The sequence below is a fragment of the Hordeum vulgare genome, chromosome 4H, assembly GCF_904849725.1.
Source record: "Hordeum vulgare subsp. vulgare chromosome 4H, MorexV3_pseudomolecules_assembly, whole genome shotgun sequence".
NCBI classification, from domain to species: Eukaryota; Viridiplantae; Streptophyta; class Magnoliopsida; order Poales; family Poaceae; genus Hordeum; species Hordeum vulgare.
The window spans coordinates 143,517,162-143,543,108 of record NC_058521.1 but is presented as its reverse complement, the minus strand read 5'-3'; the positions used below and the strand labels follow the sequence as shown (position 1 = coordinate 143,543,108).

Genomic DNA, 25,947 nt, shown 5'->3' with positions numbered 1-25,947 from the left:
CAGAGTTGTTTTTAACTTAGGCGATACAGAGTCGCAGCTAAGCCGAGTGGTGGCGCGCGGGGCGACCGAATGATGAAGGCGTGCCACATGGAGTGGCAATGCGCTGGGCATCCGAGTGAGGTAGATGAGTCCGGCTGAGTGGCAACGTGCGGGGCGGCCAAGTGATGTATGTCGAGGAGGCGTTCGACCCACGGACGGCACGCGGTACGGCCGTGTCCACTACGTCATCGCCGGGCTTCCGAACACGTGAAAATGCATGAATGATCGTTTGCGGCGACTGAGCCTGAGTAGCGACGAGGATGGCGCACGGATGCGTCGAGTGATCGCGTAACCTGTGTATGAAAAATAGCACAAGCCAGCATAAAAATTTATCAAAGCGATTTGATATTTTCTGAAATAGTTTGTGTAAATAACACCCATAGACACTCAGTGGGTGTGCCAGGTGCTTGTACTTGTGCAGGATCCGACTGTACTCGTTTAAGTGAAGGATCCGACTGAACTCGTTTAAGTGAAGTGAAGTGTTCCCACATAAAAATAAACAACCAAGTGCAGAGGTACACTCGGTGGCGTGTCCTCTGAGTGAACGTCATGTGCGACTTCCTCGACACTCGGTGATGCAGAAACAACTATTTAATTGAATGAAGCGTATGGGGAATGACTTAGCTGTCTGATGGTGCAGGAGCAGCCGAGTGATGAAGATGTGTTTCATCGAGTGGCGACGCGCGGAGCGGTCGAGTGATGAAGGAGCGCCCGGTCGAGTGACGGCGTGCGGGGCGACCGAGTGTCGAAGGAGCATCCGGTCGAGTGACGATGCATGGTGGTGCTGAGTGATGAGGCACTGAACGGCTACCCGTTACAGATCAAGGCATCATAGGTTGTCATCACAGCGCACCTCGACTGAGGAGACCCTTGCCGACGACCGGTGAAGGAGGAAGGAGCGTTGTGTGCCTGCGCCGCATCGGCCTTGAGCCTCAACCGCGAAGGTCGCCGCCGAGCAGCCGATAACACGAGGCCGGAGTCGACGACGAGACGAATGGCATTGACGGCCGTGTGTGTGCTCAATAACAACGAAGTTGAAGACGATGACGCGGACGACGCAGGAAGCCACGCATGGTAACAGCGAAGCGGGCGGTGCCAGAGCTGCGCGTGTCAACGATGAAGCGGCCCGCGTCGGAGGCCGCGCATGGCGACGACGAAGCGGGAGGTGCCAGAGCCGCGCGTGGCGACGATGAAGCGGCCTGCACCGGAGGCCGCGCATGGCGACGATGAAGCGGCCGGCACCGGAGGCCGCACATGGCGACGACGAAGCGGGAGGTGCCAGAGCCGCGCGTGGCGACGATGAAGCGGCCGACACCGGAGGCTGCACATGGCGACGACGAAGCGTGACGTGCCAGAGCCGCGCGAGGCGACGATGAAGCGGCCGGCACCGGAGGCCGCGTGTGGCGACGATGAAGCGGCCGGCACCGGAGGCCGCACATGGCGACGGCGAAGCGGGAGGTGCCAGAGCCGCGCGTGGCGACGATGAAGCGGTCGGCACCGGAGGCCGCGTGTGGCGACGATGAAGCGGACGTCACCGGAGGCCGCGCGTGGCGACGATGAAGCGGACGCCGCCGGTGGCGAGAAATCAATTTGTCACTTGTGGTTGAAGAAATAACCATATGCATCATGGCTCAATAGACGCTATGCCCCACGGTGGACGCCAACTGTCGTGGTAACGATTCTGACAATAGAAAGGGGGTAGGATAACGGAGCATGATCTATTGAGATGCACATGGGTGACACGGTGGTTTTAGCGAGTTCGGGCCTCTCACAGTGGAGATAACAACCCTACGTCTCGTGCTCTGGAGAGGCTTTGTTTTATCTGTCATGGACATGAGTTACATGGTATAGAGAGAGAGCCACAGCTCCAGGGAAAGAATGAGCCCGCATTGGCAGAAGAAGTCCCTAGCTATGTGGAGGGGTTGGCTTATATAGAGTGCGCCACCCCCTCACCTCTTATGTTACAAGATGAGGCATTGATGTCGTAATGACAGCCCACTACAGAACCCCCTCTATGCTTCGACTGCCTTGCCGACTGTTGGTATTTGCATACCCGAGTGAGTCGTATGGCCGAGTGGTTGACTATCATCCGAGTGGATGGAATGTATTTGTCCGAGTGGATCCGAACTGAGTGGACTAGATGTTATTGCGATCCAGCCAGGATTCCCTTGTAGTCCTAATAATGAGGTGCCCTTGGGTAGGACATATAGGTCAGGCCTATGACCCTACCCTAGGGTTGTATCCCCGTCAGTAGATGTTACCACCAACCAATATAAACACTGGACAATGGTTTCATATGAGAGTTTGTTAAAAAATAGAATCCACACTCTTTATATTGATCTGATCATACTATAGGAGGTCAATGATTTGGCAAGTCAATAATCCACATATGAATAACAATATTCAATTCCATAAGAAATAAGGCGCTTGCAGCCTTGTAAATCTCATGATGCAACAACCCCCAAGATTACGACCGTATTGAGCTTCTCTCATTAGCATGGACGAGACGATGCCGATGAAGGCTTTGATGCCCCAGTCGTCCTGGTCCGACGACACATAAATCTGTCGAAGGCGAAAAACCATCATTGTAGTCAGTTTTAGACTAATTTTAGAGTTCATACAAGTACAGTACTATGAACAAACCTGCAACTCTGATGCTCACCATATGTTTATACCATGGTCTCCCCATGAGCCTTTCTCGGTTGGTAAGTCTTGCTCCACCATCATCTATTGGTCATTGATCTCTCTGACTTTCGGTGTGCGTTCCCTCATGTTATGCCCCCACTTTTTGTGCTTGCATCATTTGTTGTCATGAGGACAACACATAGTCTACGTGTCAAGTAATTGTTGGAGCTACTTCTACACACCACACTTAATGATAATTTCATGAAAACCTGTGTACCAATCAATAAGAAGCGAGTCTATATCATGATTCTGTTTTAGTTTCCTTGATGAAACTAAATGAGGGAACTACCCTGTGTGTCTAAAAGTTGCATATCTCAGTTGCCGGAAGAAAAGATGCCTCCTGTTTGGACGCGTAGGAGACATAATTGAAGGGAATGATCTGATCTCATCATCTGCAAGTCTCAAGGCAGTCAGACACGAGATGCTCGCCACTGCATGATTACCCGATAAACCAGATGCTCGCCACTGCATGATTACCCGATAAAATGGGTTAGTCAGCGCTATAGTGAACTTTTTGTATTTTAAAAGATAGCTCGCTCAGTATATGCTACATGTTTGTGGAACAAAGGGTCTCCGGACAGCTCCATCCAGACAAAATCATGGTACAACGAGTGGTAGACAGGGTATTCTGAAAATGCATGAGCAACCATATTTAAGGCAGATGCTAGAGGAATAATAGTAAGACGAGTTGTAAATATATGGTTTGCTAGTCTACTGTTCTGTTTTTAAAAAAATGAATCCGAACAATGCTAAAGAAAGGGAGCACATATTTTCAGGCTTATGTGCCACCAAAAACGTTTTCACTTACATAGTCCATAAGAGATGTCAAGTGAAGGGACTCCAATGTACTGGACAAAAGCTGCAAAGTCTGTTCCCGCACCGGCCACTCTTGCAATGTGAGAATAGGAGCTTAATACTTCAGTATGTTTAATTTCAATCATATGAAGCTCTCATGATCACTCATTCCCACAATGGAATTATATGACAATTCCATCACTGTACCCACCGGAGGATTCTCGCGAATCATGTAGTCATATGAGACCGATCATCACGATCGGGTACCTTCAATCAAGAATAAAAATGAAAGGATCAAATAATAATAAAAAATGGAATCTATGTAAACAAATCTCTAATTTGTACTCAGTGCTGCTCGTGAAGTTAAATTCTATGCTTAAAGGCTTTAGGTGCGGAGCTAAAATACCATTCTGCTTTCTTCCTTGATCAATCCATCTTGTTATGGGGTTACACGGGTCATAAGACCAATAGACCCAAACACTTATATGTCTACGTTCATATAAGCAATAGCTCTTGAAGTAACATATCCACGTTCTCCTCGTCCCATTTCGTAGACCCTATCTGAGAGGCCGAGACATTGGATTTTTCTATGCTTTAGAGCTTACATTTGCAGATAAGAAAACATCTGAGAGCATGCCATCAATAACATACCAGCACAAACTCTTCTGCGTCCCAACTGCAGACGACGATTGTTCTCCTTGGCCTCCATCCTTTCTTTTCCAGCTTGGACAACCTCACTACAATCTATAAACAAAAGTAGGGTATTGGCATTATCCTCAATTTATCAAATATGCTTAGCATTCAGAACATCTCAGTAGTCGGTAAGGTTGATTACCTCGAGAGCATAGTTGGTGTTCCTCTTTTGGGATCGAGTGCCCCAAATATATGGGTATCACGATGATTGAGTTCTTTAGTGCATTCTTTCATATGTTGTCTCCACAAAGCAAATATAACCTATTTAGCAACAGACTTTCAACAGAAGAAGTACATCATGATTGTTTGGTTGTAACTCATTTATCTCGTCTTGTGTTTGCCCATACAAATGGACCAGCATCATTTATAACAACTCAGCTATAAGATCATCTAGTAGGGTGGATCAGTATCATTTATAAGAACTTCTCATGCCATATAAGCTCATCTGGTAGTTTTGCCCAAGGCAACCAGAAACACAAAGATAGTAAATATGGATACTTAGTCCAGATAGTACATAGGCTATCATGGAGCACAGACTTGCCTTAGTTTCAGAATCGCAGCAACACCACTCTGAAGCACCGGTGGAGCGACCTGCAACGGCAAAGAGCCTACAGAAAATTAAATTAGCACAAACCTTCACTACTAAGTACTCCCTCCGTCCCAAAATAACTGTCTCAAGCTTAGTACAATTTTGTACTAAAGCTAGTACAAAGTTGAGACACTTATTTTGGGACGGAGGAAGTAACAAATTCAGTAACAAATGTTCCAACCTTGAGCCTAGCCGCTTCCTTTTGCTTTCCTTAAGCTTTTTCCCTTCCTTCTCTCTTGCCTGCATGCAGAATAACCTGGCCCATGAGTGATCTTTCCACACACATTCACATACAACAAGCAGTTTGATCTAGTATATGATTTAGCTAGTTTTTGAGTTGGCCAAAAATCTGGAGAGTTGGTCACGACTTACCAATTGAGGCCAAAATCCTAGTCTTCGATGAGTACTTCACCCAGTTCCAGGAAACATGGATTGGCCAAAAGGGAAGAAAACAGTTTGTATGAATTGCTGATCTGAAAGAAAATTGAAATAGGCTTGAGGCCGAAGAAACTTCTTGACGGATCTTATCATCCGGAGCCGGCTTCTTCGACGCCGTTGCCATCGGTTGCATCAAAAAAACAACCACAGTTGCGTCAGCTCCCAAACATACAAGAATGCATCCACGATACTGGAGGGGAGGGGGCAAAGGAGTCATCTTGCGTACCTTATCCATGCTTCAGATTGTGTTGGATGGTCATTCGCGCCACCGCGAGGAACACAGAGAGGCAGTCGCCGCCGGCTGACTTGCCGACGTCGGGGTAGATGTAGATCGAGCTTCTCTGCCGCCAGCAGCCTAGCACCGTTGTCATCTCGTAGGTTGCCCGATCTAGTGGAAGGAAGCCGTGCTAGCCCGCCGCCGAAACGACATGCCGCATACCTCGCCCCCACCGGTCCACCACCTCCGACCACTCCGCCTTGTCAACCCATCTGCTAGAAAGGGGAGGAGCAAAAAGGAAGAACAGCAGAGCGGTGCGGTGCATCGCCGGATGGGATATCCAACTAATTTTTGGGAGAGGAAAGGAGGCAGGCTTAGGCTAGTCGTAATGGGAGTATCATAAATAGTATCATGCATGCCGACTAGGCATATTTGATGAGGTGGCATGAAATTAAATGAGGAAAGAGAGGGTTGAGTATCATATTATGATACCGTATCATATTAAATGTTGTGCTACTATGTGTCATGCATGACAATAAATAAACTGTTCTATGATACTAGCACATAATACTATGCATTACGGGTGTAGTATCATACACTAGTATCTCATGCATGATACTAGTATATGATACTCTCCATTACAACCGGCCTTATCTCTCTTTCTTCCTTGTGGGCGAAGGAAAGTACGTGACCCAATACGAGTTAGAGTTACCTTGCGGAGGTGTTAACTGAGCGGCAGCGACAGTAAAATCCACGACGTGGCATAGGCAAGGAGGCGCTCTTCCTGCGTACCTAGTAAAATCCACGACGTGGCATAGGCGAGGAGGCGCTCTTCCTGCGTACCTTATTGTGTTGGATATTAATTGATAGCACATTTGACAAAAAAATCATTTATCTTAACTCAATAACAGATAGATGAGTACATGCCAATTATTTTAATTCAAATTGAGAATCGATAATAAATTTAAAATACGTGTGAGAGTAGTTTGGGTCATCCAACTCCTGTCATGTTATCGTCCCTTGCACATATGTTGGAGCTCAGGGGTAAGGTCCACATGTCAATATAAACATATAAGGTATTGGCATATCCATGGATAGAAGGCTATATCAGTGCCTTACATACGAATTAACGGATAGGGTAGGAGTACTAACCATGGATGTAAAACTATGCCCATACCTTATAGGGTATCTGTGGACAGCTATATCCATGCGTAAAATTATCATCTTTACGTAAAGATCGTCGCACTGTCGGAGGGAAAGTGGTGAAGTGACGGTAGGGCGAATGGCGTGCGATTGACATTTGACATCACGAGGGAGAGATGGAGATGCAATTTTACATGTTTAGCTGTTGTATTATACTACATTATTTGGCGCATTTTATATCTATATCATCTGTTAAAGGTACGTGTTTAGACTTTAAAGATGTAAAAGTTAATTATTTTTACATGTACATCATCAATTGAAGACGCTCTTATGAACCTAACGTATCAACAAATACACTAGCGAATGCCCGGCCTCTCATGACCGAGGACACAATCGAGGACACGTTAATATCACTTTCTTCTACACCAGGGGTTGTTACGGTTGTCCTCGTCCATATCTCTCCCTAATAATAAACCACATAGTGCTTCTGTCGTCCGTTGTGGCATTTTTGTAAAAACAACCTCTCGTTTTTGGTAAATCAACCCGCAGTCCCTTCTTAAGTGGATCTGAGAAAACGCTTCATTGTTTCAAAAAGCCCCCTACATTTGTAAGAATTTCAATCACGATCCTTTGTTTCATCTTATCCACACGCTCCCTCTCCAGCCGCGGCGAGGTGAGGGGCGGCGACGTGAGGCGCGACGCAGGAGGCGGTGGCGGCGCGACGTTGTCACAGATGTACCAGAGCGCGCGGCGGCTGCTGCTGTCGGCCTGCGACGGCATGGCCTGCGTCGAGCGGCTCGCCTCGGCGCCCGCCTCCTCCTACTACTCCGCCTCGGCGCCGCCCGTCGGCGTGCCGGACCCGACGGGCGCCGAGGCCGTGCGGAGGGAGGTGGCGCAGATCCAGGGCCTCTGCGCGCAGATGGACCGCCTCTGGCGCTCCATCCCCGCCAAGGGCGAGCGCGACCTCTGGAAGAGGTGGGTGACGGTGGTCTTCTTCTTCCTCTTGGCAACAAAACTAAATCTGCGTGTTGGTTACAAAAATCCGTCGACAGGGCAAAGGTGAGGGAGACAGTCACCAGCGGTGGCGCCGCCGGTGACCGGCCGGCGGCAGGGCATCGAGCTCCTGTTGAGGCGGCACACAACCAGCACCGTCAGCGCCGAACATCAACACGTGTGCCTCACAAGACAACACCAGGAGGGTTTCTGATCATCTGCGTGGTTTTCTACAAGCCAGCGCGCCCGACAAAATACGCAGCCGACGGTGTATGGAGTTCTGGAGACCTGCACAAACTACACTGTTGCTGCCAATTCTTCTCTCCCCACGCCTCTGCTGCTGCTCCTTCTCCTTCTCCGATGCCCATGATTGCTCTAAACTTTCCCAAAGCTCTCTGCTCCTGCATCTGAGTGCGACCACGGTGCTGGTCTTAGCGGCAACAAAGTAGTGTTCGAGACGACGGGGGCCTGCTGCTATGGTGGTCCTTGAGCCCAAGGAGAAGCTGGCACCACCACCCCTTCGTTGTAGACATCCTCAGGTTCCTTTTTTCATCTCCTCCTTTGTCCTCCTGTCCTGCCCCATCTCTCTGTTCTTAGGTCCAACCAGAGAAAAGGTACATGTGTCCGATATCCTAGGGGTGCGTGATTCAAATTGATCTTAGGTTGGATAGTAGTGTGTAAATAATTTGGTAGATGTTTAACTGAATTTGATAATTTCTGGGTGCTGAATGTGAGTTAAAGTGTTAGAGGTCCTATGAATGCATTTAGCATGTGAAAAGATGTGTTCAGTACTGCTTCAAGTTGTTACCTTTCGAATAGAAAATGCAAAAGTTAAACATAAGGAATCTCCATGCTTTTGCACCGGGTGTGAAATCAACTTTCAAAGATTGACACAACTATTTTTTTTTGCTTTCCTGTTCAAGACAGAAAAAATGATTGTTCAGGCTGATTTCGTGTTTGTGCAAGAAGAACTATATTCCAGTTCTTTGTTATCTTGATATTGAAGATCAATCTACATGACTTTTGTCTTTCAGCCATTACTATTTTGCTTGAAGCAAAACCTTTTTGTGGATCCTTTTTGAATCAACACTGACATTCTTTTTGTACTTGCAGAACATAATGAAGAAGTAGTTGGGGAGGACATATGTTGTGCTGAAATGGAAAATGCAGTATTTCACACCCGTGACCATTTATCTGTTGTGCTGCATCAGTTTCCCATAGAAGATAATGGATGTGGACAGCAGCCTGGTTTCATCACCCAACCAATTGAACAGGATGTTTTTGACGCCGAAGCGCATTTGCATGACAATGTGGAACAAAAAGTGATGGATCACAGTTTTTCTTCACTAGATCCCATTGATCAAGTGTGCAACCATCAGAGATCATTGGATGATACAAGTATTTCAGATGTGAATAAGTGTTCTGTTGGGAATGAACTTCCGTTGTCTTTTGTTAGTCGTTCTTGTGATGATCATACAGATAACAATGAATACAGGTATCCAGAAGTTGTTCAAGTCAATACATTAGAAAGCATAAAGCATGTGGAAGAGTCTTCTCCAATTAATGAGCTTAACGCAGATGTGAGGTGCACATTGGTGGTCATGCAACCTGATTCATGTGGAAGCACAGACAAGATTTTCACTTCATTTGAGGAGGTTGTGCAGGTGCCTGTGGAGGTTCAACCAGATTCACTGGTGTGCCATGATGTGAAAACAAAGGATATATTACTGCATATGAATGTTGAACAAGCAGCCATAGGCTACAGTTTCTCTGATGACAAGACTCTTGATTTGCCTCATACTACCAATTTTGGCGCTCAAGATGGGCAGCTAGAAAATGTAGTTTATGATGCTCTGAATAATCATGTGCAGCAGGAGTGTTTTGAAACAAAAACTTCTGTTGGAGTTCCAGATACTGTTGTGATTCTGAGCCCACCAACTGTAGCAAATGTTTCACATGATGGTCACCTCTTACTTGCCAACATGGATGAGTCATCAAAGGATATGAATTAGCAAAGTGGTACAATGAATGTTGACATTTGTAGATCTGTTGATGATCAAGAACCAAGAGAAGCATATGTTTTTCAACAGAAGTCATTCCAGCCTGCGTTAACATGGACAAAACTGAATGTGCAATATCAGATAGCTCCTCTAATCCTGGATTGTACAGTTTGGTCTGCATTTTCACAATCAATATGGGGTGTTGAAGTAGTGTAAATTATTTGACTTGCAATTTGGCCAGTATTCCTATATATGTGGATGTATCGTTGCTTTTTCACAATCAATTTGTAAGGTTGCTTAATGTACTGTATGGTCTGCCTTTTTGGTCAGTATATCACTGAATCGACACCCGTAAGCTCTTTTTGATTTCTATAATTCGTGAGCACATATGAGCATCGAAAGAAACTACCCCATGATGAAAGGTGAGCAAGCCTTGGTAAACGAGCTGATATTTTTCATGCATTACACGTGAAGGACTTTGTCACTACACGTGAAGGGTATTTTTCATGCTACAGACTTTGTCACACCCCTATTACAGTTTATAGTTTTATTTATTAGAGAAAACTGGATCATTGCTTGGGGCTGGTGTGCTACGGTTGGTTTAGGCATGTGTATGAGAAAGCGGCGGCCACTATATGATACTCTCTTGATTTATGATGGGTTCTGATTTTGCTGCTATTATGAGAAAAAATAAGAGAGAAAGCATTGAGATTTTTTCTTCTACTAGATGATGCTTTGTTGTTATTGTTTATTGCATCAACTATTTGTCGTGAGAACTACCTATCAGAGTTAGGCTTAGATGATTCAGATAGGCTGGAAGATGCGTAGGAAATCGTCCGTGCCATTCTCAATGATTTGATCCGTCGCCGGCGAGCATCATCATGTAAGGCCTTTAGTAATTTCATTCCAATTTATCCAACAACAATTGCATGACTCTAGACCTGAACAATTTTACCCTCTGAAAAATAATATTTTCATAGAATGTGGGGTTTGCGTATAGGAGATAGAGGTAGGCCAACAATAATTATAGGTACCTGACATGTTCAAGAAGATGCAATATGCTGCCATAGGTGTTGTCTCTTCTCCTTTGACCTAATTCGTTCCGTGGACAGTGAGGTATTCTCCGTTCTATGTTTGTTGGATTTCTATTTGCTCAAAGTTTTTTTTTTTCATTTATCTATTCTGTGCTTGCTGAAATTCCCATGGCTATTCTTGGGTTTGAGCCTTAGGCATGCAGCAATGAGATCTAATTGCATTGTTTTGTTAACCATTTAGATCGAAATCATTCATCAATATTCATTGGAAATCTTATCCCAGTACTTTTGATCATTATTGTCATTCGATTTGAACAACAAAAAATGTTTCAACTTGCCATCTGAAAAATCAAGTAAGAGCATATACATGTTTACTTATTAGTTTGTATTTTGAGAATGATACGGGCTTTACAAATTGAAAAAGTATCAATATTTAAAGAAGTATTTTTAAGCAAAATTGTTTCAAAAAATTGCTCTGATATGGCTGCTTGATTGATTTTCTTTATGGTTGTTTTATTGATTGCAATTTTATTTTAATGATAGTTTTTTTAACTGTCTAAGCATATATTTGTTTAATTTTTTACTCCCGTTGCAAATAGTGCTTCTGGTCGTACGTCATTAAAATTGCCCTCGAAGTTGGCTTAAATTACGTACTATGTCATCCATAAATGAAAAAAATGGTTCAGATTTTTTCTATAAAAATCGTCGTCGCGTGCGGTTATTAAGTTATGAGAACTTAAAGAATCATTCATGAGCACGTGCTTGGTTTGGTGGCTAGAGTGCCTCTTTTCCACACAACACACCCAGGTTCGATCCCTGATAGGCATAGATTTTTGTATCCCTATTATTTCTCTTTGTATATAGCAGCAAATATGTGTTAATGGACCAGCCCATGTTTTATTATTTCAATCTATTTTTTTAAAATTAATTAGTGATTTTCGAAAATTCTAATTTTTTTAGTTTTGCAAAAAAATATTCATGAAATCATAGAATGTTTGGACATTAAAACAAAGGTTCAGAAAATCAGAAAATTTTCACAGATTCAAAATATGTTGACGGTTTCAAAAAAAGTTCGCATATTATAAAATAATTCACAAAATGCCTATGAATTTTCAAAAATGTTGAGAAAATCTAAAAAAAATACGAATACCCAAATTTGTTCCCCATTTACAAAAGGTTTCGTCATTTACAAAAATGTTCACTGAATAAAAAACTGTCCATACATTTCAAAAGAAAAATAAGTTTACATCAATCGACAAAACTTGATCACATGAACACTGATTTTCTCTTTTTATAGCAGCAAACACGAGTTCATGAGCCAGCCCATGTTTTATTATTTCAGTTTATTTTGTCCTTCTTTAAATTAATTAATGATTTTTCAAAATTCCAATTTTTTTAGTTCTGAAAAAAATTGTTCATGAAACCATAGAATGTTTGGGAATTGAAACATAGGTTCAGAAAATAATAAAACGTTCACGGTTTAAAAAATTGATGATTTTAAAAAACTGTTCACATGTTATAAAATGATTCACAATTTTGAAAAATATATTCAGAAAATATAAATTGTTCATGATTTTTAAAAGGACCATTTATTCAAAACATATCATTGAATTCGAAGAAAATGTCTATGAAGTAAAAAAACAACGTTGAGAAAAACTAAAAAAAATCACGAATTTCATAGACTGAGTAAAAAACTGTCCATGCATTTAAAAAAAAGATAGTGGACATCAATCAACAAAATTTGATCACATGAACACCACCCCCATCATTAACGTGGATGGGAGAAAAGATAAGTGACAACATGATGGGCCATTGTATTAAGTAGAAAAAAAAGAGGATGCTCATGTGTCGGGGTATTGAGTCATCTTTATTTGACTATAACGTAATATTTTTGTCTCCCGTTACAACGCACGGGCATATTTGCTATTCCACTAAAAAACATCTATGCAGTTTTTGGGTTTGTCATGAAGTTCGTAGGAATCAATCATGAACTTGATGCCATATCCAAGAAAGGTGAGGCTGTTTCGTGGGGGTGCGCTCAAGCCATACTTTGGCGAGCGATAGTCACGCCGATTGATTAGCCGTTTTTTGATTTGTATCACTACCGTTGGCTTCATCTGCATACATAAATGTATGATGTGGATGTAAAAACTAAGTTTTGGATTAGTATCGTTCTTAATTCTCTAGAGCAAGTAGGACAATGATTTGTCAATGTGAACAAATTGTACTACCCTCCCGAGTGGTTTCCTGATAAATCTTAGTTTGTTCGTAATGAACCTATGTTTTTTTGTAGTAATATGTTTTGAAGATCTATAGATGGAAATGTGTATATCATTAGGTGATTTGTTAACAATTTAGATTTTTGTTGCAAATAATTATGTTTCATCCTCTTTTCATTTGATGTACTCCAAATTTGAAGGTTGATATTATATAAATTGTACCAAATTAACAAGGTGGGTGAGTTTATCGCCTCAAGATTAACCATGTTCGCACATGTGCGATAAGGTGAACGACCTACGTCATCGACGGCAAAAAGAAGGATAACTATGAGATGGATGGATGACTGTATTCAAGTAGATGAAGCAGACTGTGTGTGTGGTGATGGATTTTGATGTTTTTATTTTTCACCCGGTGCAACGCACGGGCATTTGTACTAGTGTTCAATAAAAGGCTCAATCTAGTATATATATATATATATCTATACAGATGAAGATCGTATACGCTCTCAGCCAAACCCAGAGCATGGCAGATTTGTCGTGCATAATGTATGCACGAGTGCCATGTTAAGTAAGACAATGCTTTAAAAAGATGGAGGTTTCAACGCCTGGGCTCCGTACAAATGTCGAGCTCTCCTCCTCCCCGACAACTCCTCTCGGCCTCCAGCATTAATTTCCCTCTCCGGCGTCCCTCGCCCAAAACACTTGCCATGGCTTTCTCCTCCGACGTCGTCCTGACCTTGACCTCGTTCTCGTTGCCGCGCGCATCCTTCTTCTTTTAATTGCTAATACGTAGGCGGAGTAAGTCTACTCGATCAAATGTCACGTCACGCCACCATGACGGGGGCCAAGATGAACCAGCTCCCGCCTCCGGCGAGCCGGCTGTGGGAGGCGGGCATCCGCAAGCTCAACACCACCATGGCCATCCGCCGCGGCAGCTCCGTCTTCCCTGCCACTAGCCCCGCCCTCGACGGCGACCCCGCGGTCGCCCTCTCCGTCGCCTCCTCCAACACCATCTACGGCTACGACGTCGTCGAAAACGACGGTGACACGGGCGGCGGCGCCACCGAGGACAATGACGAAGACGCCAACGAGGAGGAGGAAGAGGACGAGGCGGCCGGCCCGGAGAGCCACTCGGAGCAGCTGCTCCCCAGCGGCGACTTCTACCAGGGCAGCGTGCGCGGCGATCTCCCGCACGGCTCCGGCAAGTTTTTATGGACGGACGGCAGCATGTACGAGGGTTCATGGCGCCAGGGGCGCGCTTCCGGGCGCGGCAAGTTCTCCTGGCCCTCCGGCGCCACCTACGAGGGCGACCTCGCCGGCGGCTACATGCACGGCCACGGCACCTACATCGGCGAGTTCGGGGACACGTTCGCGGGTCACTGGGCCAACAACTTCCGGCACGGGCGCGGCACGCAGGCCTACGCCAACGGCGACGTCTACGACGGGCACTGGCGCGACGGGCGGCAGGATGGACACGGGCGGTACATTTGGCGGTACGGGCACGAGTACATCGGCACGTGGCGCGCCGGGGAGATGCACGGGTGCGGCACCGTGATATGGGCCGACGGAGACCGGTACGACGGCGCGTGGGAGGACGCCAAGCCCAAGGGCCAGGGCACGTTCCGGTGGGCGGACGGCGGCATGTACATCGGCGTGTGGTGCCAGCAGGAGTCCGGCGAGACGAACGCAATGGGCGGCGTGTTCTACCCGCCGTCCGGCGGGCCGGCCGTGCCCATGCCGCCGCGGGAGCCGCGGGAGGCGATCACGAAGCTGCTGGAGGAGCTGGAGGTGACGGAGGGCAAGGCGGCTTCGCTGCTGCCGTCGCAGAAGATCGTGACGTGGCCCGGGGTGGAGGCGGTGCTGAAGAAGCCGGTGTGGCGGCCGCCGGAGCCGGAGCAAATCCAAGGGAGGAGGTCCAGCGCGCACAGGAGGAGCAGCGTGTCGTCGGTTGACATGGACCTCGCGGCCGAGGGGGAGGAGGCCCAGGCCCAGGCCACGACGCAGGCCCAGGCCAGCAGCAGTAGCGAGGAGGCCCAGGCCAGGGCGGCGTCCGTGGAGAGGGCGTGGCTGCGGGCGACGTCGTGCATGCGCGCGCCGCCGAAGCCGGCCAAGAAGCAGGGGGAGACCATATCCAAGGGCCACAAGAACTACGAGCTCATGCTCAACCTCCAGCTTGGCATCAGGTGCGCCATGAATTCTCTTTCTCGATCGCAGTGAGAGGAAACGATCACGATGCATGAGCTGAATTTCTTTGGGGTTCGATCAGGCATGCCGTGGGGAGGCATTCGGCGCCAAACTCACTGGACCTCAAGTCATCGGCGTTTGACCCCAAGGAGAAGGTGTGGACCAGGTTCCCTCCTGAAGGATCAAAGCACACGCCGCCTCACCAGTCGTGCGATTTCCGGTGGAAGGACTACTGCCCATTGGTCTTCAGGTCCGAAACGGTTCAATATTTCGGATTCTCTTTTTCACTTTTCAATTTGATCAAATGACCAATAGTTGACTACATCCAACCGAATTCTGAGAAATGGTTGCAAGTTTTTTTTTTATATCAGTGCTCATCATCAACTACTACAATAGTTCTACCATGAGCGTAAGTACCTTTCGCAGCTCGAGGTCAAATGCTCCTGCTGTGAAGAGTAAAATCGGAAATTTTTAGAAAAATAATTCAAAGAATTCTGGTTTTCTTTTACATACTCCCTCCGTCCTAAAATAAGTGTCTCAACTTTATATTAGCTCTAGTATAAAATTGTACTAAGCTTGAGACAGTTATTTTGGTACGGAGGGAGTACTTTAAGGTATGTTTGAAGTGCATGTAAAGTTTCATCACGAAATCATATTGGTGGAAGTCATGGTAAAAAAAAACCAAAATCAGAGCTTCAAAATGCGTTTGGAAGTACCATTTTCAGAGTATTGATTTATAGTTTGATTATCAGAGTATTTTCAGAGTACTAAATACCACACATGTAGCTTCAGGAATCAGTTGCAATATATTTCAATGAGATTTAGTTGTATGAGATATTTATAGTTTGATTATCAATAAGAAAACCGAAAGTAAGAAAATACTTGTTGTTTTTAATTATTGTGTAGTTGTAAAAAAATGGAATATTTTTTAAAAATATTGAATATAAGCAGCAAAATATTAAAAGATTGTATCAATGCATGGTTGCATGTTGAGGTGAACTTTTTCCTATGCAAGGTTGCATGTTGAGGTTACTGTTTGCATCTTGATAGAAAGATGTCAGTGAGAATCACCTAGGTAGTTATACATGATGACATTTCTGTCCAACTGATGACCCAACTTTTAGAACTATAATCACCACTAGTATATTATGTAAATAATATATTACTTGACTTGTCCAAATACGTATGGATCTGCCTTGAAAATAACTTTCATAAACTGTAATGGGTTTTAGTATTTTGTAATTATACTTCAATAAGTTTAATGGTCAGAGTTAAATCTTGAAGACCGTACCAAATGCCCAAAAGATCAGCTTTCGAAGACTGAGCGGGTGCTTGCCATCTCTGCATAAGAAGCAATTTATATGATGATATTATGATTTTTGTTCTTGTGCAATTTCACTCAGGACATTGCGCAAGCTCTTTGACGTCGACCCAGCGGACTACATGATCTCCATTTGCGGTGACGACGCGCTTCGGGAACTATCGTCACCCGGAAAGAGTGGAAGCTTCTTCTACCTCACCAATGATGACAAGTACATGATCAAGACCATGAAGAAATCAGAAGTTAAAGTAAGCTCCTTTGCTCACTCCTTGCCTCAATCAAAATTAAAATATCATTACATGCCATTTTAAGATCTGATTTTTGTGGTTTTTGTGTTATGATGATCAGGTGCTTCTTAGGATGCTTCCAGCCTATTATAAGCATGTCCGCGCTTTTGAACATACCCTAGTGACCAAGTTCTTTGGCCTGCACTGCGTTAAAATCACTGGAGCTATTCAGAAAAAGGTTTGGATACACTGAAAAATACATGAATTCATTGACGAATGACCACCAAGGATGTAATCTGCCTGAGCATCTGCTCATCTTTTGTTGCTATTTCATCCAGGTTCGGTTTGTCATAATGGGGAACCTCTTCTGCTCTCACTATGGGATTCATCGACGTTTCGATTTGAAAGGATCTTCACAAGGTCGCATGACTGACAAACCCCTTGATCAAATCGATGAGCACACCACTTTGAAGGATCTTGATCTCAACTTCATTTTCCGGTTAGGAGGATCTTGGTTCCAGGAGTTCTGCAGGTGAATGTTTACATATGTCGAATTGCCTGCACATGTTTTGTTGTGTCACCCGGTTTCGATGGAATACTAGTAGTACTCTCGCATGTCTTAAATATTACAAACATGCAAAAGCAAGCCCTATGGGAAGTTCTTAAAAACCTGAGAAGAAACACAAATGTGACTTAACCATCAATTGTGCCACGGTTTATGTTTCTCCATTACCAGGCAAGTGGACAAAGATTGTGAGTTACTAGAGCAGGAGAGGATCATGGACTATAGTCTTTTGGTTGGCATTCACTTCAAAGATCGATGTAAGGATATGATCCCCCATGGAATACTTTGTTTCTTATGATTGCACGTTTAACACCACTGTTGGAAATGTGTATTCTGAATTCAAATAGCCTGAAAAATCGTCTTCTTCTTTGCTGTAACAGTTAGTGGCAATGCTGACAACGGTGCTGCTGAAGATTCTGAGCAAAATAAGTATGTTCTCCATTCCAATGTACCTGCTCGCTACCAAATATTTAATTTTAAATAATTGATGACATGAGAATATTGGGTTTAGTAAGTACAAATGTAAGACAGCTAGTCCCTTTAGAAAAGGTAAATCAATGTGATGCACTTCTTCAGTTGAACATGGTATCACTCTGTTCCTGAACAACTAAGCAGAGCTTACAGTTACAAACCAACTACCAACTGAAAGATCACTTCTCTCAGCTGAAGAATCTTCCAGGTCTCACAACATGGTATGATCTTTGCAGGAAAGCGAAACTGGGGATCGCCATGCAGTCGAGGGTGGAGAACGTTGTGCGGAACCCCGAGAGTGAGTCGCCGCTTATCGGTGATCCCACGGGAGAATTTCGGGAGGTGGTCCTCTTCTTCGGGATCATTGACATCCTGCAAGACTACGACATCAGCAAGAAGCTGGAGCACGCCTACAAATCTCAGCTATATGATCCCAACTCCATATCGGCCGTCGACCCCAAGCAATACTGCAAGAGGTTCAGGGACTTCATCTACAGGGCCTTCACTGAAGACGTGCAGTGATCACTTCTTGGCACCTCCCCACTGAAGACTGGCTGATGGAACAGGATTGTTGGATTGTTCTTTCTGCCGGAGATCGATGGCGCGACGAATTTTGGTTCTCTGGGGATTGTTCATAGGCTATGTACATTGTTTTTTGCTAATATTCCTCCTTTCCTTAACTGTGTAATTAGGTCTAGTGTGTAACGCGCTCATGCTGATTGGCCTGAAAAGGATGTAGAACAGAGACTCTTGTTCATGTAACCATTTCTTCATTTCTTAATAAACCACATCATGGCTCAGAACCAATACATGTTGATCCTTAATTTGTCAATAGATATATAGCTACATAAAGAAATGATCAAATCAATCGTCAGTTGGTTTCAGCTCGGGCGCTGCTCGTCCCGGACCTGGAGGCGTTGCTCGTCGGCGGACGGCAGCGGGAAGCGGCAGCAGGGGCAGACACGGCTGACGCGGAGCCACCGGAAGATGCAGTGCTGGTGGAAGCAGTGAGAGCAGGGCATGGCCCTGACCTTGTCGTCGTTGCCACCCTCGAAGTCCTCGAGGCACACCGCGCAGCCGTCCTCCCTCATCTTCTCGCCCGCCGCCGGCACGCGCAGGCTAGCTATGGCCTCGTCTGACGCCGGGTCGAAGCCGGAGAAGCAGCCGGCAGCCCTCACGTCATCGTCGGCAGCGGCATTCTGCTCCGGCCGTGACCTGGCGAAGAAGGCCCCGCTGGTGCTCTGCCGGAGGCTGTCAGCCTCGAATCCCCGCTCGTCGAGCACGTATTCGGGCACTGTCACGGTCAAGGCGACGAACTCCATGAGCCAACGAGCTAGCTTCACAGGACGGAGACAATCGAGGGCAACACAATCGGTGCGAGGATTAGCTTGATCGCTCATGGATTATATACGTGAGCAGCTGAGCTAAATGCCACTTGGCCACTAGTGGAGAGTGAGCAAGCGTCAGACGGGGACGCGGGCACGTAACAGTCTTGGTAACGCGCTCATCATTTTGTTTTGTCTCTAAATTTGGCGGTGTTAGTTCGTTAGCTAGAAAGTGGTCCGTTCTCGGTACCACACGTCTTGGAAGAAAATTCTGTTTCTGTTTTATCTGTACTACTATTAAAAAAGCGACCTTAAATTTTCCTAAACCCACACCACAAAGTGTACACGGGATAAGCAAGGCCCTTAGATCAAATCAACTTAAGCGTATCCTAGTGTCCACGTTACGTGAGCAGTCCACGTTACGTTACCAGTCAGACACCGAGATAAACAACTCGGATGAAATGTTCTGCCGAGCAGACATGGGGCCTGCCGATCCTATTAGCGCTCCGCGGCCACGCCTGCGGCCCCCTCCTTACTCGTCGCTAGGGTCGCTCTCCTCCCTCAAGACGCGAAGAGTAGATAGGAGGTGGAAGAAATTCGCCCACACGCTCTCGCCATCGCGCCCGGTTGGTCGGACAAGGAATCCCGGTTGCTGGCTGATGTCAAACGCCTTCTCCCTGAGATCATGGTCCCACATGCGTGGTGACCTTACCTGACCGCAGTTATGTTACCATACTTGATTTTTCTGGTTCAGAGCATGTGCGCTCAATCTAAGTGCTCAAATGTGAGGTTGCAAGTAAATGCTTGTTCTTTTTCTTTTCATAGGAACTCTGGGAATGGATGAATGCATAGTATTTCCAAGCTTTCTAAACTCTAGGAACCGCTGAAATTTTTTGCATTGCAAGAGGAATATAGTGTTGTGTTTAGCATCCTCATTTGGCAAGAGTTCATAAATTATTGTTTGTCTCTGTATGACAGCACTCGGATTAGTTGATGCAAAATATGTCTATGTTTTACCAATGAGTTATAATGAGATTTCGCTCTCATGTAGGCTCAATCAACACCACTTGCTGGGATCTGATTCTGGGGGGAAGGAACATGGAAAGATATTGGCCGCTTGCAGTCTCATAATCTTTTAGACGCACAAGTGGAGTTTGTTTGGCAATGCTTTTCTATTGACCATATTAAGATATCGTCATTTATCTGTCTTTTTTTATTAAGAAATGATGAATCATTTAGTACGAATTTGCAACTGGTTCAAGTACATGACTGTCAAGATACTGTGTGTTCGACAACATATCTTTCTGTCAAGTTGCTGTGAATGTTGCCTCTGTTCCGTGACAGTGTCATCACACTGAATTCATGCATTTGATGTCCTCTTGGATCCAGGTTAGAATAAAACTAAATGTGTTCCTTTAAATTGCATAGTTTCCTGATTGCTTTCTTTGCAAATAAAAAATTATGCTCCTTTAATTTGGTATACTTGTTTTTCTGTAATCTATCATCATTTTCTTCTCTCTTCGTACCAAAAAATGCAAGAGCACATAAACTGTGCACCTGTGCTTCCTTTTTGAATCTGCAGCCGCTTGCTTTGATTATTACTTTTGGAAGGGTGTAGGCGAGTACGTCACAAAGGTGACTCCGATCTAGTTCGCACTTGTTATTTCTTCTTCTTGGTAATTTGTAGTTCCTCTGATCTTAGAATTTTTATACCACTATTCTACATGACAACCTTTTCTTTAACAGGGAGAGGTGCCAAATTTTCAATCAATTACAGTGTGAATTACATAGCGTGCAACATTTGCCTACAGCCGATAGAATCTATGATCCTACAAGGGCTATCTCTATTAGCTGAACAATTACAGTACACAAGACACGCTCAAATTCAGAGTTTAGAGCCTCATGAGCAGTGTTGTGAGAGCTTGTTGATGATCTGCCTGTTTTTCGCAAAATTGGGATGTGTTGGATGGTCCATCCGATGTCGTCTAACCAAATTTCCTTTAATTCTGTTCTGGTTGTATGATGAAACTTGATTAGATAAGAACCCACATCTGGCGGCACCGTCCCTCTCAAGATGCCCCACATCTCACTGCTTCCGCGATGGCCTGCATCCGCCCGCTGTTCCCGGCCACGTGAAAGTCCACCAACCCCCCTGAATGCCTGTGGATCCCTCCTGACAATCGACGCGTTGTCCATCTCACCTTGCCACCCTGCACCCCCTTCTGATATTTGCTTGTCCAATGGCAATTGTAACTGTCCTAAGAAATTTGAGATGTATACATTTAGATGAATGCAGTTTCACAAATTGTTGAAAGAAATGTGATATCGAATTTCAGGTTTTGTGAAGCCATGATTAGCTAGGGAATGGATAGCAGAAGCAAGGCGTCAAGAAGGTCTTGTAATCTTTGGTATGCCTTCCCGAGTTCCTTGTATTTTTGAGGCCTTAATTCTGAACTGTTTTTTTCATGCAAGCCTAAACGTTCTTACTTGTTACTGGTTTTGTACAAGACATCAGGAGTACAACATCTAAAAAGAGATTTTTCGAATGTTTTGTGTTCATCGGGCAATGCATAAATTAAGTTGTTGCCATTGCCCATCATCTCCTAAACTCTATTCTAGGAAACATGATTTTGTTTTATCCCATATATTAGTATATAGTATGTTTACCTTATGTATATAGTTGGTGATTTGTTCAAGGAAATATTTAATTAAACAATTTTTATCTTCTGCCCAAAAGAATTAAAGTACTTGGATAATTTTTGTTAACGTACAATATGTTTTTTAAGAAGTTTCTTTCACATTGAAGATAAACATTGAACCAAACATTATCATCCTTGGAGTCTATAATAGTGTTTGTCGTACCATCATCTCTTTTACACAACAAAACATATTTTCTGCAGTATCCTAGCTTCAAACTATTTCCCTATGTTCTTTTGTAAATTGTGTTGATGCATGTCGAAGTACTCAGGGACTCTAATAATTTATAATTTTGTCCTGAAACATATCGGTTAATCTTACAAATTTAATATACTCCTCACTTCAGGCACAATCTCCATGCCCACTAAGTTGCATTTGTGATTAGCCAGTACACTGGACAACTATTTGTGCCCGATCATGTCTGGAAGTAGAAATTAGTGAACTATCAGGAACTAAGGGTTAAAGTGGTTTTGTGCAACACTTATTCATTTGGGCAACGGCCTTAAAAAATGACAATATCTTTTCAACCCTCGATCACGGAAAGAAAGGCCAAGGGGTTGTGCCAGATGTTACGAAGCTTCTCCACATCGGAACTATATGTGGAATTTTATGTCAGTGATGTATGTTCCTAAATATTAATACACTGATTTGTCAATTCTCTTTGCAAGCTTCTGGTTTGTGTGATCCTATTGTTGGCTTGCTCAGGAGTGGTGACGAATTCATGTTGTAAATCCCTGTTAAGACTGTCTTCCTGGGATATGTGTTTATCTCTGTTATCTGTATGAAACTATGGATTCTAATTAATTTTCTAAAATACTAGCTGCTTGCCCTGATTCCTAACGATGCTGAGAGCATTTGTTAGGTGGTGTGCATTGCTATTGAGTAGTTTGATGGTGATTTCTACTGAATTTTTGTCATTCTAATGGTATACGAGACTGTAAGTTCACGCTTTTGATATCTTTTGTTGGATGTGTAAAGGTATGGCTTTTTCATTATTTAATCCTTGGACCGGTAGGGTTTTCATAACGCTATTTATGATGTAAACAATGGCTGAAAAATGTTTATTGGAGCATTTGTTTCAAACAAATAGTATTTTGGTGTGTTTTTTTAGAAAAGGAGGTTCAACCCCCGGGCCTCTGCATCAATCGATGCATACAACCATATTTATTAATTATTTCACGTAGGTCTGAAAAAAATATACATCACACCACCCGGAGCCACCATTCACACCAACAAACTCGATAATATGGAGTGCTCTCACTTCACATATCTAAAACCGGTGTTGTCATCAATCCATCCACATAACGTATCGGGACCAACAGTCGGTGCAACAGACTTAAAGCACGCACCACATGCACAGTTATAAGCCGCCATCATCATCGGTCCACTGCCCCATCTTCAGGAGACAGATCCGTATCATCTTTGCCAGTCCGATACTCCGTAGATGCCACCACGGTGCCAAATAGTGCCACCGCCCTATGGTCATCCGTCCAGACGCGAAGATTCTTGAAGAACTGTCGTGCGTAGCACCTGCCAACCAGGCATGACTCAGCGTAGCACCTGTCGGCCAGGCATGACTTGACAGCTCCACCAAATCTCCGTGCAAGACGATGCCACTCCATCTCCAGCCTCTGTCATCCAGCACTACTCCACAAATGATCTTCCAAGAGAGAAATGGCAGCGTAGTACCGCCATCGTCCGATCTGTAAGGCCAGATCTTAGGGTTTCCCCCGAAGCAGTGCCCACCACCAGCAACCGTCAAGGACCCACACAGTGCCCACCACCACTCAGCCCTCAAGGCGATGCCTTCAGGAAGGTCACGGCGTCAAGGACACCGCCGCCGCCCATCGGAGTTAGGGTTTTCACCCGAGAGGCAGTGAGGTAGGAAGTGGAGGAGCAGACGTAGACAGACATCTCCAAGAAGAACAACGGCACCCTTGAGCATCTTCGTCGGTGCGGCCGGCCAGGGCCGACCAAGGGGTTTCCCCCAATCTGAATCTCCTCCACCGACTTCTTCCGCGGCCACGCCGGCACCGCCAGGAACCCGCAGGAGAGAAGCACACCGATTAGGGGCTAGAGGACAGTGACCGGATCAGCCACCGTCGGCCGCTGGAACAACCAACGACTCCACGAGCCGTAACCCCTGCAACGACTCACGACGACTGCCACCACCCCTCGCGCCGCCCATAAATCCTGATCCTGGTAGGCAGTCGACCAGCCGCAACCCCAGCCTGAACCACCACGGCCCCAGGCCGGAGAAGACGATGTAGGAGGCCTCCAGGACGTGCATCAGCGGAGCCGAGCCTCCCACCACCGTCCGTGTCGTCCGCGCTAGTCGCCGCCCGCGGATCCCAGATCGGATCAGGACCGAACGGGCCCGCACGAACCGCGACCGCGCGCACCGCGACGGTGCGCCCACTAGCGCGACGAGGCGCCATGCCGCATGCCGGAGACCGCCTACGCAGCGAGAAAGGACGCTGCCCCGGAGCAGGACGCCAGACAGCCGCCACCCGCACGCGAGATCCCCTCCTCCTGCGCGAGCAGCAGCCAGAGAACACCCCGCCGCCGCCAGCTCCGTGCAGGCTTTGCCTGCCGGAGGCCACTGGCGATGGCGAGGAGGAGAGGGACTGGTGAGGGGAGTCCTGCCGGAGGCCACTGGCGATGGTGTCGCCTCCCGTGTCGCCCCAGGGAGGGAGCGGCGCGGGGGCCTCTTTCCTGTTCTAAGATGCGATCTTATTGGTGTGTGATATGTGTTAGATAGTACCGCCTCAATATTGTGTGCCGAATGGTATTGCAGTTAACAATATATTTCTCAAAATTATAGTAAAAAATATACAATATCCAATAATACCATGGTTATTAACGTTTATATTTGTTAGGACGTGGGTTGCACGTGCATGCTTACTAGTAGAGAAAGAAAGGAGAAAACTTTTTTCGGTGACGTAATATTGACAAACATTATATATTCGACTGTGCTAACTTCCGACTAGTCAGAATTTAAGGATAGATCCGAATGTCCCTTTCTCTTGCTTAATTGCTAATCACACATCTAATTCTTCTTTTTTCCTTGATTGCTAATCCCATTCGCGACTAATGAAGGACATGTAGGTGTTGATTTGTGATTTCATGCATGCATGCAAACTACAAGACAAAACAGATGATGTCAGCAAAAGATTATTCCTATTTCGAAACTTTAAATGCTTTGTAGCTCAAACCATCGCTCCGACCGAAAAACCGTTTTCACATAAAATATTCATCGCGACGAGACCTTCGAAACTAGATCCCACGTTGGTATGATTTGACGACTTTTTTTAGGTCAGAAGTTACCATGCCCGTAGTACTAACTTATCATGGTGTTTACACTGAAGTCACGAGAGGTGTTTCAACTATCTTTTTTTTGCGTGGGTCAAAAATTTACCATGATGTTTATAAGTAAATTATCATGTCTACAGTATCGCTTACCATCGGTGACGTGCCTCGGCCGTACGGTGAGGTTCATGTGCCGACATGGCATGACTCACTTTATAAACAGAACTTTGCGGGTCGTGTTAGTCCAGGGTTGTTTAGGTGTGTGTCGGATTGTGTCGTACCCGGGTCGGCCTGTTGGCCACCTATAATCAGGTCAGTGGCGCGTAAAATACCATGTTATTTATGCAAAAAATGTCGGCTGTATGTGGAGATATTTCATCAACCCCCCCTCACGCCGTCGCCAAAGTTAGCAGGACTGGTGTACATAAGTTATCGGGTCTACGATGTGTGAGTTATCATGCTATTCACACAAAAGTTACTCATAGGATATTTCATCAACTCTCCCTGCCCCGTCACCAAAGTTACCATGACCGAGGTACATAAGTTATCAGCTCCATGATTTGTGAGTTATCATCGATTCACACAAAAGTTACCGGGGGATATTTCATCAAACCCTCCCCCCATACCAAAGTTATTAGGACCGAGGTGCATAAGTTATCAAGTCTGCGGTGTGTGAGTTACCATGTTGTTCGCATAAAAGTTATCATGGGATATTCCATCAACCGCCCGTGCCCCTCTCCATTGGCTCCAAAGTTACCAGGATCGGGATATATAAGTTATCAGGTCTGCGATGTGTGAGTTACCATCTATTCACACAAAAGTTACCGGGGGATATTCTCACCCCCCGCCACGCTCACGAAAATTACCTAGGGTGTACGATCACTAGTAGAAAAAGGCCCATTTGTCCCGGTTCCAGAGGCCCATTAGCCCCGGTTACGGAACCAGGACTAAAGGGTCGGGACTAAAGGCCCAAACCTTTAGTCCCGGTTGGCTTATGAACCAG

At 45.3% G+C, this 25,947-nt stretch overlaps 2 protein-coding genes across 2 annotated transcripts; one reads left to right on the top strand and one right to left on the bottom strand.

Moving 5' to 3' along the window:
- Nucleotides 1–13,462: 13,462 nt before the first annotated feature.
- On the top strand, nucleotides 13,463–18,478 carry LOC123446255 (phosphatidylinositol 4-phosphate 5-kinase 6-like). Its single transcript, XM_045122928.1, has 8 exons — nucleotides 13,463–15,028; nucleotides 15,112–15,279; nucleotides 16,433–16,598; nucleotides 16,699–16,815; nucleotides 16,916–17,109; nucleotides 17,314–17,399; nucleotides 17,523–17,571; nucleotides 17,850–18,478. The coding sequence occupies exons 1-8, from the start codon at nucleotides 13,662–13,664 to the stop codon at nucleotides 18,133–18,135; spliced, it is 2,433 nt and encodes an 810-aa protein (XP_044978863.1). The 5' UTR covers nucleotides 13,463–13,661; the 3' UTR covers nucleotides 18,136–18,478.
- Nucleotides 18,403–18,979, bottom strand: LOC123446257 (E3 ubiquitin-protein ligase RING1-like). The gene has a single exon (XM_045122929.1). It carries the CDS (start codon nucleotides 18,933–18,935, stop codon nucleotides 18,495–18,497), a length of 441 nt encoding a protein of 146 aa, XP_044978864.1. The 5' UTR covers nucleotides 18,936–18,979; the 3' UTR covers nucleotides 18,403–18,494.
- Nucleotides 18,980–25,947: the final 6,968 nt, after the last annotated feature.